The sequence below is a fragment of the Gobius niger genome, assembly GCF_951799975.1.
Source record: "Gobius niger genome assembly, chromosome: 21".
Lineage (NCBI taxonomy): Eukaryota > Metazoa > Chordata > Actinopteri > Gobiiformes > Gobiidae > Gobius > Gobius niger.
This window is the reverse complement of record NC_136872.1, coordinates 2,082,928-2,096,101: the sequence shown is the minus strand read 5'-3', so window position 1 is coordinate 2,096,101 and position 13,174 is coordinate 2,082,928. Positions and strand designations below refer to the sequence as shown.

General features: G+C 44.4%; 2 protein-coding genes across 4 annotated transcripts in view; one reads left to right on the top strand and one right to left on the bottom strand.

The window, feature by feature from the left end:
* The window catches only part of LOC306981181 (dynactin subunit 1-like), a 29,720-nt gene extending 23,716 nt beyond the window's left edge, over positions 1-6,004 (top strand). For all 3 annotated transcript variants that reach the window (XM_079580735.1, XM_079580734.1, XM_079580733.1), the window contains 9 exons: positions 1,027-1,158; positions 1,252-1,377; positions 1,466-1,608; positions 2,293-2,459; positions 2,534-2,652; positions 3,560-3,755; positions 5,322-5,395; positions 5,607-5,696; positions 5,760-6,004. In XM_079580735.1, coding sequence (XP_079436861.1) covers positions 1,027-1,158; positions 1,252-1,377; positions 1,466-1,608; positions 2,293-2,459; positions 2,534-2,652; positions 3,560-3,755; positions 5,322-5,395; positions 5,607-5,696; positions 5,760-5,897 — 1,185 coding nt within the window. In that variant the 3' untranslated portion in view covers positions 5,898-6,004. The remainder of the gene's footprint in view (positions 1-1,026; positions 1,159-1,251; positions 1,378-1,465; positions 1,609-2,292; positions 2,460-2,533; positions 2,653-3,559; positions 3,756-5,321; positions 5,396-5,606; positions 5,697-5,759) is intronic.
* Positions 6,005-7,608: 1,604 nt separating this feature from the next.
* LOC306980705 (PC-esterase domain-containing protein 1A-like) lies at positions 7,609-13,174 on the bottom strand (the record flags this gene model as incomplete). Its single annotated transcript, XM_079580133.1, has 9 exons — positions 7,609-7,763; positions 8,743-8,898; positions 8,968-9,071; positions 9,144-9,484; positions 10,344-10,494; positions 10,978-11,210; positions 12,084-12,163; positions 12,386-12,467; positions 13,169-13,174. The coding sequence occupies 9 exons, from the start codon at positions 13,172-13,174 to the stop codon at positions 7,609-7,611; spliced, it is 1,308 nt and encodes a 435-aa protein (XP_079436259.1).

Below are 13,174 nucleotides of genomic sequence, written 5' to 3'. Positions count from 1 at the left end.
CAACAATCCAGACCATTTTTCATGATATTTGAAGCACCACAGCATATTCAATGTTGTAGCTATGGACACATGCTATGGCTCGTTTGAAAGACGAAACTCTAAGCTCTCCGAAAGTGAAAACCGTTTAATTCTACGTGACTCGGTTCAGAGAAAATCAAAGCAAAACAGAGGCAATTTTTGATCAAAATGACTTTTTTTTCTAGATTTGGAGATAATTTGTGTTTTATGAAACACTCTCCTTTCTGATTAACTCCTCTCTCCTCCTCCTCTCTCCTCCTCTCTCCTCTCTGGACTGACACTAGCGTTATGGGAAGAGGCAAATGCCTAAATATATTTGTTTCAAGTCAATTTTCAACAACAATGTTGACACGTTTTGAAACACCGCCTGTTATCGATCGCTTTCGCTAATCACCGCGTGTGCATTTAAACAGCCTGGTTCTGGATTGAAGACTTTAGCAGGATGTTTCTTTAACCACTTAAAAACTCAGAGAAACGTTAAAATCTCAAGTATTCCGATCTTTCCATGGGAAGCCGCTCTGCTTTGTCAAACGTGCTCCAGAGAGAAAGGCAATAATATAATGAAATGTCCAGATCTTGAGTTTTTGATCGTCATTTATTTCACTTCTGTTCATCACAGAGCTACAAAAATCACACATGAGGTGTATTAGACTGTCTAGATTCGCAAATAAAAAATCCCCGCAAAAATGAGTTTTTCTGTTGTTGGCACTCAATGTGTTAATATAAACAACTCATATAAATCTGATCATTGCAAATATGTTATCACTTATTTGTTAAATTAAAATACAAACACTTGGCCACTATAGCAGTGGCTGATTTTGTTTAATTAGGCTACTTTAGGTATTTGTATCATAGTTTCTGTCCCAGCCTTGATAAGTTGACATTTGCATTAGCATGCTTCTGCGGCATTTTGTGGAAGCTAAAAAGCAAAAAATCACAGCAGGTACAGCAGGTTCATATTCACATAGATTTGCTTAACCCGTTTGATATATGTGTTTGTTTGTGCAGGTGTACAGCTCCCAGGGCCTGAACCCCTTCGAGAGTCTGCGTCAGTCCTGCTCCTCAGTCATCATCACCATGAACAAGATGGCCACCGCCATGCAGGAGGGCGAGTACGACGGAGACAGAGCCCCAGCAAAGGTATCGCTCCTGATGGCCGGTGTGCGGGAACCCTCGGCAAAATCACTCAATAAATCATTGTAATCCGTGCGTGTTCTCCCCTCCTCTGTGCAGACTCCCCCGGTGGAGGTCAGAGCCGCCTCTGTCCGAGCAGAGATGACCGACGCCGAGGGGCTGGGCGTCAAACTGGAGGACAGAGAGACGGTCATCAAGGAGCTCAAGAAGTCCCTCAAGATCAAGGCATGAAAAACAAGTGCAGCCGTCTGCAGATCCACCACAGCACCGATAAAACATGATTCTCATATCGTCGTGGTTTTTCTGGGTCCAGGGCGAGGAGCTGAGCGAGGCCAACGTGCGCCTGAGCCTCCTGGAGAAGAAGCTGGACACCTCCACCAGAGACGCCGACGACAGAGTGGAGAAGATCCAGACCAAGTTGGACGACAACCTGTCCCTGCTCAAGAAGAAGGAGAAGTCCGTGACCTTCATTTGGGTCAGGGGGGTCAGGGGGGTCAGGGGGTCAGGGCTCTGTGTCTGATCTGTTCGGACTTTTGTGGTGAACGTGACGTTGCCGTTTGCATCCCGTGTTAGTCGATGAAAGCAGTAGGAAAAGCAGACACTTAACTTAAGGATTATTTGGATGACGACCTTTGACTTTGACTTGATTCATCATTTCCATGTATCTATCATAGGAAGTTGGTTTTGCTTTAGTGAATATTTGAGCCTCTCTTCTCGGCCTCTGGTTAAATTCATCGACTAAAATATTTCAGCATCATTTTAGTCACGGTAATAAAAATAAACTAAAGACTAAAACTAAATCACTGTAAAAGTGATTTTGCAGTTTTAGTGAGAGTCTAAGGTGATCCACTGACTGTCTGAAAGATCATTTCAATTCACTGCTAAAGGAACAGCTCTGAGCTTTGTTCATGTGGGAGAAGAAACATAAAGCCGTGGACCTTGATTATAAATGATCATAATAAATATTATAAATGCAAAGTAAACTAAATCAATCTTAGTTTTATTTGACTTAATTTCGTCGACTAAAACTAGATTCAAATTGAAGAGAATTATTTGACTAAATCTTGACTAAAACTAAATTACATTTTCCTTTAAAGGCTAAAATGTAATAAAAACGCTGACCTCCTTTCTTTCTCCCAGGGAGTTCGAGGAGACCATGGATGCCCTGCAGGCTGACATCGACCAGCTGGAGGCGGAGAAGACGGAGCTGAAGCAGCGCATCAGCAGCCAGTCCAAGATGACCATCGACAGCCTGAGAGGAGCTCCCTCCTCGGGCATCGCGTCCATCGTGCAGGGCTCCTCTGCAGGTCAGTGCGGAGCTCTTTAACGTGAATGTGCTGTTGAATGAGTGGATGTTGGTAACAGTGCCCTCTGGTGGTAGGCCTGTCTCCAGCGCTGGCCGGGCCCCTGCAGGTGGTGGACTCTCCTCTGCTCCGGCAGCAGGTGGAGGCTCAGAGGCTGGGCATCAAGCACCTGAAGAACGAGAACAACCGGCTCAAGGTACAGCTCACACAGGGCCAGACCTCCCTGTGGTCAGTGAGTGGTCAAATCTAGTGATGCCACATTCATGACCGAGCGGCTCTTTTCAACGCTTCCAACCAGATCTCAATTGTGAAAAGAGCAGAATCCCAGAACTGCCCCAACAACGGAGTGAAAGCTTTTTGCTCTAAAGTCAAAGCTAAATGCACAAAAAATGATTTGTCAGACATACTAGTTCACAAACATGTTTTTCAGAGCGTAAATATCAGTCCCATCGTGATTTTAGATGATTTAAATAAAAAAAAAGTGCCTTTTTTTGATGGTGTCTTAGATGTTGTGAGTTTTCTGGCTGGAGTTATTGAAATGTTATATTAAAAAGAGCCAGTGTTTTGAACGGCTCTTTGAAATGAACGGATCCCAGTAAAGAGATTACATCAGTCTACCCCAGGGCAGCCAAGGCTACAATAGTGGCTTATTCCCCCTGAGTGTGGAGTGAATGAATGACCTCAGTGCCGAGCTTTGACAAACTTATCAAGCTTGTGAAATGGTAAAAGTGTTGGCCGTTTTTATCACCTGACTGAGATAAACACATTTCTCACAAAAAAAAACACATGTGAACTTGCAAATGTGCAAAAGTGTCATTTTAATCTTTTTCTAATTCTGAATTCTATTTTTAATTTCTATTTGGTCTTCAAAGTCTTTTGACACAATGTGATAACTTATTTCTTTCCATTTCTTTTCCTGGACGTACTAGGTTGAAATAGTTTGGTGAGAGAGTAGGGCTGTGACGATACACTTTTGTCAAGATCTGAAACGTGTCGCGATACAAACACAAGTATTGAAAGTATTGCGGTACTTGATGAAGTATACTGGTATATTTTGTCCCAGCCTTATACGACAGTTATGGAATATTCCCTCTCTTGTCCAGGCGGAGAGAATGCGGGCCCAGCTGGCCGCACTGCCCCCCCTGGTGCCGCCTAAACTGCCCGTGATGTCCAAAGACCCATCCTCACCTCCAGGGGGCGTCAACACGGGCCTGTACCGCCGCACTGACCAGCTGCTGGCCACGCTGCTCAAGCTGAGCGCGGACATGAAGGTGGTGGACGTGACGGGGAAGACCTCAGGTAAGACGTCAGGAGAGGCGGCCTGAAACAGATGCAAAACAACTTCCTCCAGTTTAAAACAGATACAGCTGAGATCATTGTCCCACAAAAACAAAGAGAGGTTGTCATTGGTCACCTTGAAGCTCTTTCACTAGAACATAAAAACAAGTTACAAATTTAGAGGTAATCATGGAATTTTAAGTCCATTACATCAGTGGCCTACTACCATCTTAAAAACATTGCTGAAATAAAGAACGTCGTGTCTAAACCAGTGTCAGTTGGTTAGGCTATTTTATACCATGGTCTGGGTGAATACTCGATTCTGATTGGCTGGTGGGTGCTAACAAGCGTGCATTATTTTGGTATAACCGCACACGTAGTCCGGTAGTTAAATCACTGGGATATCACTCCGCTGTGGCATCGCCATAGCAACGTATGACACAGCTGAATCAGATAAAGGCGTAATTAGTGACTGACAGGAACGTATGAGATGGATTTTGTTTAATTTCAACGTTTTTGGCCAAAACAAAAGGTTTGATAAATGTTTGTAGAGGAGAGTGAGCAGCTAGGTTAGCTACTGTTAATAACATATGAGCTTTACATTTCTATTGAAAACGGTTAAGGCTGTTCATCATTTTCAGGCGTACATAAAATGATCCTGCATTGAAGCATATTTGTCTGGATTAGTAAAGTCAAACATAAAAGTTTCAGTTGGGGGGGCCCAGGTGTGAGCGACTCCACCGCAGCTGTTTCCATAAACAGTTGAGCTGGTTGAGCTAGCTAGCTAGCTTCAGGTTAAACAGCGTAAAAGTGAAATAACTCCTGCCCACGAGTGCCGCATATCAGTGTTTACTTCCAGGGAAAAGTGTTTCCGGGTTAGTCCTGTTGTGTTGTGATTCTGTGCTGATGTTGTGTCGTTGAGCCTGACTGAGATCCTCGTAATAGCTGCGGAGAATGACTCGCTCTGAGACCAGCCTTCAGTGACCGGCTAATAACCCACACAAAATAGTCCCGTAGTCTGGCAGATTTAGTGAGTTTAGTCAATGAAAAAAATATTTATTATAAATGTTACGTTTGTGGGACCCTGGTATAAGCGGATTAAACAACTCGGAGCCGTGCATTAGACAGTTATAATGCTCCGCTGCGCATCGTGGTGTTCTTGACTCACGACGCAGAGTCAAGAACACCACGATGCGCAGCGGAGCATTATAACTGTCTAATGCACGGCTCCGAGTTGTTTAATCCTTACGTAACGGCCTGTTCACTAGACAACTGCAGAACATCCAAAATGCTGCAGCTCGAGTCCTGACCAGAACCAGGAAATGTGGTCATATTAGTCCAGTGCTCTGGTCTCTGTCACTCAGAGAATAGAATTTAAAACAGCTGTGCTTGTAGATCTGGAACAGCTTCTGTGAGGACTTGAGACAGGCCTTAACTCTTATTTGTATTTGTATCGATTGATTTGTTTGTGTTTTTATTGTGTTGCTGTGAGGCACATTGAGTTGCCTTGTGCATGAATGTTCAGTATAAATACATTTGCCTTGCCTTCTGACCTGGGGTTGAGTATGTGCGCCTCCTTGTGTCCAGTGAGCGCCAGTGCACAACTTCTGGAACAGACGGCCCGCCTGCAGAGCCTCAGCGACGCTCTGGACAAACTCAAGGTACCACATCCTCAGATCAAGTCAAAAACTCAGAGGGGGCGATATTTTACCAACCGAATGTGACACACGGAATGAACACAGAAAATAGGTCCAGGCAAACGGCACAAAATGATCACCAAAAGGCCACAACAAAACACCTTTTCCAGCCAGATCTTCAAACTGCTCTGAAATGACTTTAGAAGAGGAAGACTGAGAGTGTTTGTGTGTTCAGGGTGAAGTGTCGGAGCACGTGGTGTCACAGCAGCCTGGAGCCAAGGCCTCGTCGGACTTCGCCACATTCCCACACTCCACGTTCCTCAAGGTAACACACCAGATCACAGACGATGGATTCATTTCGATGTTACATGTTTGTTCCTTTCTCCAGGCGAAGGAGGAGCGTCGGGACGGCACAGTGATGGTGGGACGCGTGCTCATCCCCTGCTCCCCGGGCCAGGAGCAGGTGCACAAGCTGGTGCTGAATCGACAGCAGCTGCAGCAGGTGCACCACCTGCTCCGCACATGAAGATCACTCCACCACCTCTTACATCACAGACCAATGTAGTCAGACCAGAATGGGTTTGTTTTATTATTCTGCCACTGTAAGTCCTTTGTATTAGCTGTAATCTACTAATAAAGTGTTCAACTCTATTGGTTCCTTTTCTTGGAGATGTCAAAGACGGTATCATAAGACTCCAGTTTTAAAGAAAATCTACGTTCTACTTATATTTGTATAACAAGGCCTTCATTCATCTGCAGCAAATGATTTTTTTTCTTCATTCATACTTAGTGCAGAGTAAAATCTAAAGACAGGCCAGTTATTTAAGCGGCTCATTCAAATATGGATGCCATTTTCATGTTTGTATTACCATTCCCTTTCATTTTTGTACCGGTGATTAGCTTGGTGCCTTTTCTTCCCATCACAGTGGCCTCGAGGACACTCCAGGACCAATTTTATTTCAGCTTTTTTTAGGTTTCTAGATGTGGAGACGGATCCATCAGCAGTGAAAACCTACCAAAAGTACAATTGACCCACTAGTAACTTTTCCCCCATAAAAAGTTGCATAATGCACCTAATGTCAGTTCTTACTTGTATTTGTGCTTTTACTTTAATTTGAGGACCTCTTCCATAAATCAATTATTTAGTAAAGTTAGCTGCCAACTACTGGCTTAATTAAATTTGCAGATTGCGTTTGTGTGTTGACCTCTCTTTAGGCGCACTGAGTTGCCTTGTTTACGAAATGCGCGGTACATGTTGCCTTTAGACAAGTACAGGTCGTGTACTCAGTGCAGTTTCCAACAATGTCACACATGAAATCGGATCATATTTGAAGATGTGACGTGTTGAATCTAGGAACTGGAAACAGCTCATCGGCCTCTAAACTTTTGGGCTGTCCTCACCTCTGTGGAAGTGACAATACGGCTCATTTAGAAAAGCCCCGCCCCCTGTCAGGTCATGTGTGTGGGGGTTCAGAGGTCACTCACTCAAACGCACAAACTGATCCACAACAGGCGTATGTAGAAAAGTGACATTTTTGTGTGACATTAACGCAAACCAAAGCAGCGGCGCCTCCTCCCCAAACAAAAGGAAACAGGAGACGAGCGTATTCTAACGTGGAAACAGAGCGAGACGTCAGAGATCAACGAAAAACGCAAAATCCACCGGAATAAAAAGATACTAAACTACTATACTGTTTGGTGCTTTTGCTGCAGCTTTTTTTTTAAACACTAACACTGAAGCTGCAAGGCCAAAGTGTGGTCCTGTCTGGGGAGCAAAGCAGCGTCTCTGTCTCGCTGCTTTGCCATCAAGGCTCTTCATGAGGAAGACACACTGTTGTTGTGTCCTTGGGCAAGACACTTCACCCTACTTGCCTTCAGTGTCTGCGTACACTGATGTATGAATGACAGTGTGACTGGTTCTTTGCTGTAAAGCGCTTTGGGTCTGATTTACCACTTTAGGGACCATCGACAGCAGCAAACGTCACTGAAGGAAATACACATTTGAAATGGAACCAGAACCAACACAGTAGCTGGTTTAATAAAAGTTTTAAAGACGGGCAAAATACAAAAGGATGCAAACAAAGTCTTTCCCCAAATAAAAAGGTTAAAACACTATAACTAAAACTTCGACACAAGTCTATTTTAGGCCATTCAGTAAATGCTGGTGCAGCACAGTGGCCTCTGCAGGACGTCCTGGGTAGTCCATAGGAGTACTTCAGTCTGTTGGGCAGCGACAGTCAGTAGTAGTGGTAGTCGTGGTGGTCGTGGTAGTTGTAGTGCCGTGGTCGATGGCAGCTGTAGGGAGCGTAGTGGTGTCGTTGCCTGCTCTTCATCACGTACTGGTGTCTCTCGTCCACCGCATCCATCCTCCTGACGGCCGGCCGGAACGAGTCTGCGACAGGACGGGACAGTTCAGAGATGGATTAGATTTATTCAGTGTAGCTTATTTCACTTAAGATGACCCTGTTATTTTAGTCATTGTTAATTGGACCAAACATAAACACCAACGGGTTTTAATGAAATCAAAATAGCACAATTCCAGACTGTGCACTTTTGATGAAAAACAATTGAATTCTTCATCAATCCCAGTCTGCACATTTTAAAATTTAAAAAACAGTGGAACAATTGTTTTGATTGCGCCTAGTGTTTTCCAAACCTTTCAGTTCAGGACAATCGAAGTAACATGTAGTTAGCACTTTCACTCCAAACAGGGCCAAACGTTGCAAATCAGATCAACAGTATTTATTATTTAAATAGTAGCTTCCGGATTATAAACCGCTACTTTTTTCAGACGCTTTCAACCTTGTGGCTTAATCAACGATGTGGCTCATTTATAGATTTTTATGGTCAACCTGAATATTATGTCATGTTATCAATAACAATGCACCTACATTTAGTAAAGAACTAATTAAAGAACTCCGACGTGAGAAAGACGTAATAACAGCTCCAAATCTAAACAAAGTTGTGGAGAGTTATCGGGTCACGTGGTTCTTTTGGGACGTTCCCCCCTCATCTGCACAATAACTCAGACAGATGCAAGCCCTATCGCTGTTTTCCTCCACCTCCGTCTGCGCAGACATCCTGAGGACGGCGTCTCTAAACACCACAGCCCCGAGCACAGCTGCAGCGCACATGTGTACACATTCATCTATTTATAAAACAAAGTTAGTGCCGTTTCTTTTCAGGTGCGCTCAATAGTCAATAGTTTTCTATTCTTATTGCTCTGTGGTTGTATGCTGTTGTCACCACAGCTGCCTTAGGGTCATCTTACCGAAGAAAGGCTGACAATCTGTGCCATTGCACAACTTTACAGTTTATTTTGTGGGTCAGACTTTTAAAGCAGCATGAGTACTTGTGTGTGTGCAGGTTACCGTATCCGCCGGCCCGGCTCCTCGGCGCCTCGTAGTTGGGGTTGTACCGCGGCTCCTCGAAGCTCATGAAGCCGGCAGAACCCGCTGTGGTGGCGTCGCTGTAGAACTCCTCTGTGTACGCTCTGGGCTGTGGGGGCGCAGGCAGCGGAACTCGCTCTGTACAAAGAGTTCAAATGAGTAACGCCGCAATAACAACAGGCAGCTACAATCAAGGAGAACTCTTACTCCAGTTGGTAAAGTAGTTGTGTGGAGGAGGGTGGAACTTGATAGGAGCTTCGATACGAGGAATGACTGGAAAGAGATCAGAGGTGTGGTAAAAAACTAAAAAACTGAAAATCGGATTTGGACGACACAGTCCTGAGCTCTGTGTGACTTACCAACATTCTTGCATGTCCTGTCACTGTTTTGCTTCTCGTCCCGGATTTCTAAAACACATGGACACCGTCACATCACCATCACCACATCTGCACAGTAGCTGTACCCGTGAATACTGACCAACGGCAGTGAGGGGGCAGGGCAGTTGGACCCCCCAGGCCTGGGCCATGTGCAGCAGCAGGAGCCAGCTGATCCTGCGGTGGGCCACGGCGTTCCAGTGCACTCCGTCTTTGGCGCGGTGCTGCAGAGAGAAGCGGAACTCGAAGTGCAGGTCCAACACGTCCAGGCCGTACCCGTCAGCCAGAGTCCCACCAAAGAAGTTTGCCTCGATCACGTCGGAGCGCAGGTGGGCCGCTTTGTGCTCAATCTGAGGAAGATAAGCTGACGTTTAGCCAAGAACTACTGCAATGCTCAAGGAGGTTTATGTGCCACTTTCAACCCCCACCTGAATAGAGAACATTATCTCCAAACTAAAAGCCTCAAAATAGCGACGAAAACAAAAGGAAAACGTAACAAAAAAGGCCACACAAGAAAACACATTCCAAAAGTGGCAAAAATTCAACCAAAACACAAATAAAAAATGCCATGAAAAAGAACGTGACAAAAGTGACAACACGGCAATAACAAAGAAAAAGATCAATTTAGATCCATTTTATAGGTCTTAGCTTTCAAATGAGGCGCTACACTGGCCTATAGGCTGTAAGCTTCAGTCCAGAAGCTTCTAGATTTGGGTAAAGCTGAACTGGAGAAAATGCACTCAGTTGAGTGGTATGAAGCTAAATATTCTTTTGGGCGACATGTTTTACACTTTATAATTTAAAATACTGTCAACATAAGGATTAGACAGTGGCTCTAACACACAGGACAGGGCGGGTGAGGATTAGCCTGGAGCTCCCTCCACAGGCAGCACTGGGAATGACATTTGGTTTGATCAAAATCAGTGCACACCTTTAGAGCAGATCCAATGTTGGATTCTGAGTTTTAAAAATGTGTTTTTCCTGATGATGCAACAGAACCAGGAAGTGCAGATCAGAGCACTTCTACAATAGAAAAGAAAGTTGGAGAAATAATCAAAACTGTGAGAATGAAGTGAAATACTCCTCTTGATTGGGAGTGTTGTGAATAATACTAAAATGTAACAAAGAGTGTTGTCGTCAAAAGCTACATCCACCACCTCAATGACGGACAAAGGAACACCCGTACAGGACAAGAAATGAAGTGCTGACCTCAGACACCAGGAATCCACCCCTGATCTTCTCGGCCAATGGCATGGTCACGTTCCAGATGACCAGCGACTCCATGGGCAGAACCCCGTTGAGCTCATCAAAGAACTGGTGCAGGTGCTCCTTGTAGTCCTCCAGCCACTCGGAGTCGTACCTGAAGCAGAGACGATCCCATTCAGTTTACAACAAACAGGAATGACCAAACAAGAGAAAGCAGAAGTGTACGAGCCGTTTGACAGAGCATTAGAACCAGGCTTTATACAGGCAGCAGCTCAATGCTTTAACACCAGTTTAAAGCCCAAATACTAGATTTTGTAAAGCAACGAAAGGGTATGTTTTGAAATAAGAAATTAAATATGCAGAGGGATAACGGAAATACTCAAAATACACAAGCCAATTTTGAGTAACACATTGTGTTCAGTTTCAACCTAAACTGCAGTGTTTTGAGTTGTGGAAGTAAGTGTAAAAAACCTTTTGATTTAATACCTGTTTGAAAGCAATTTAGTGCTTTTTAATGACATTTCAGGTCTTCATTTTAGCACAAATTATTTCATGACTTGATGTAGTGATGTTTTTAATGCCCTCAAAACCTTGATAACGTCATTAAAGTCAGATATGTCCCTCTGGACTGAGTGACCTGGAGATGTCCCACACGCAGGAGTTGACGATGACCACGTCCGGCTTGGGTCCGCGGCGGAAGTCGCTGAGGATGCTCTTCATGTAGGTGGAGTAGATGCGGGTGATGAAGTAGAAGCGCAGCAGGTGGTGGTCAGACTGGTACTGCCGCACCTCTCTGTACTCGGTGCCGTTGTGGAGGGAACTGAGGCTACCTCCTTCCACCAGGCAGTCCTGCTGGAAGCTCTGCTCTCCCTGGACACACATGGTTATATCACGCTTTTCCACCAACATTAGGCACTCAAACTGCTTTACAGCAAGGATCCACTCACCACCAATGGACAAAGGTCTGACACAAGTCAAACAAGCAGCGAATCCAGTGGACCTCAAACATTTGACAAATACCACCCCACAGAATCCGACTAAGTCCACCATGTCAAGGTCTAAACTGGCTTTAAAGGAACAGGCCACCGTTTTTTCATTCTGATATGTTCTTACCTGAGCTTAGACGAGTTGATACGTACCCGTCTGGTCTTTGTGCCCGTGGAAGAGCTTGGTCGCTTCTAACTTCACCCCTGTTTGGAGCTATAGGAATATACCGGGAGAGGCCAAATGCTAACAACATCTTTGGTCGTTTTGCGTGACTGAGTGCACGCACAAAGACCAGACAGGTACACATCAACTCGTCTAAGCTCAGGTAAGAACATCTCTCAGTATGGAAATACGGTGGCCTGTTCCTTTAAACCATGTCTGAACCAGAAAAACACATTTAAATGCATGAATAAAGCATCAATTAAATAATATCTAATTACAATGAAAAATTACAACACAATCCCTTATTCAGGCTATAATCTCCAACAGGCCCTCGCCCGACTCTATAAAGAATAGGTTTGTCCTTATTAAGTTTGCATCCATTTACATAATTTGTAAATATTAGAGTGATTACAAGCTAAATACGTATTACAACTAAACGAATACACACAGTTCAATTCAAACTTAACTTATTTTGATCTGAATTCTGTCAGGGATTGTGCTGATCGTTGATTGAACGTGTTAATCCAAGTCTTATGGAGGAAACCAACACAATCGTACTAGATCTACTAAAAAGATGTGCAAGATGAGTCCAACCTTGCTCCGGAGTTGACTCGCCGTGAGGTATTTGTCGCTTTGCAGCAGCAGAACCAGATCTTTGTAGACGGAGCGTTGGACTGAAACAAGACAAACAGCACTTCACTTTACGTTTGGGACTGGGGATCGTTCCAATGGCACTGGGATGTGACAAAAGTGACTAATAGTACTATGGATACTGAACAAGTATAATTGAATAAATGTTGAAACAGGTTTGGATTCTGACGCTGGCACTGTAAATCCTTTTGAGTACTGGTGCAACAAAACAAAGTCGTGGGATGGGACTGTGGAAGTGGACTCACTGGAGTCGCCCAGGACCACCACAAACTTGTTGTGGAGTAGTTTGACCACCTGCTGATGGCTCACGCTCTTCACCACCTCCTTCTGCCAATCACACACATCAACACGATACAGGGTATGAGCACTACATTCATTTAACCTCGTACCCCCCCCTTAAAGGAACAGGCCACCGGTTTTCCATACTGAGATATGTTCTTACCTGAGCTTAGACGAGTTGCACAAAGACCTGTCTGGTCTTTGTGCCTGTGGAAGAGAGTGGTCGCTTCTAACTTCACCCCGTTTGGAGCCATAGGAAAATGCCCGGAGAGGCCAAACGCTAACAACATCTTTGGTCTATTTGCGTGACTGAGGGCACACACAAAGACCAGACAGGTACGTATCAACTCGTCTAAGCTCAGGTAAGAACATATCTCAGTGTGGAAAACCGGTGGCCTGTTCCTTTAACCCAGCACATTATCCTCACAGCCACGCCTCATGTGAAAGCTAAGGCCTACAATGATGGGGACTTATTTGTCGCCGCGTTTTTGTCACGTTTTGTCGTGTTTTTGTCTCGGTCTGTCATTTTTTGTAGTTTTCTTTTGTCATTTTTGTCACTTTTGCATTGTGTTGTTGTTGCCTTTCCGGTACATTTTTGTCACATTTTTTATTTTCTTATTGATGATTTTTCCAGCATGTTTTCGTCTTTAATTTGGCTTTTTTTTTTCAAGAAACTTTTAGATTTGGGTAAAGCCAACCTGGAGAATATGTGCTCGGTTTAGGTGGGGGTTAAGAGGTTGAAACGGAACCTTCAT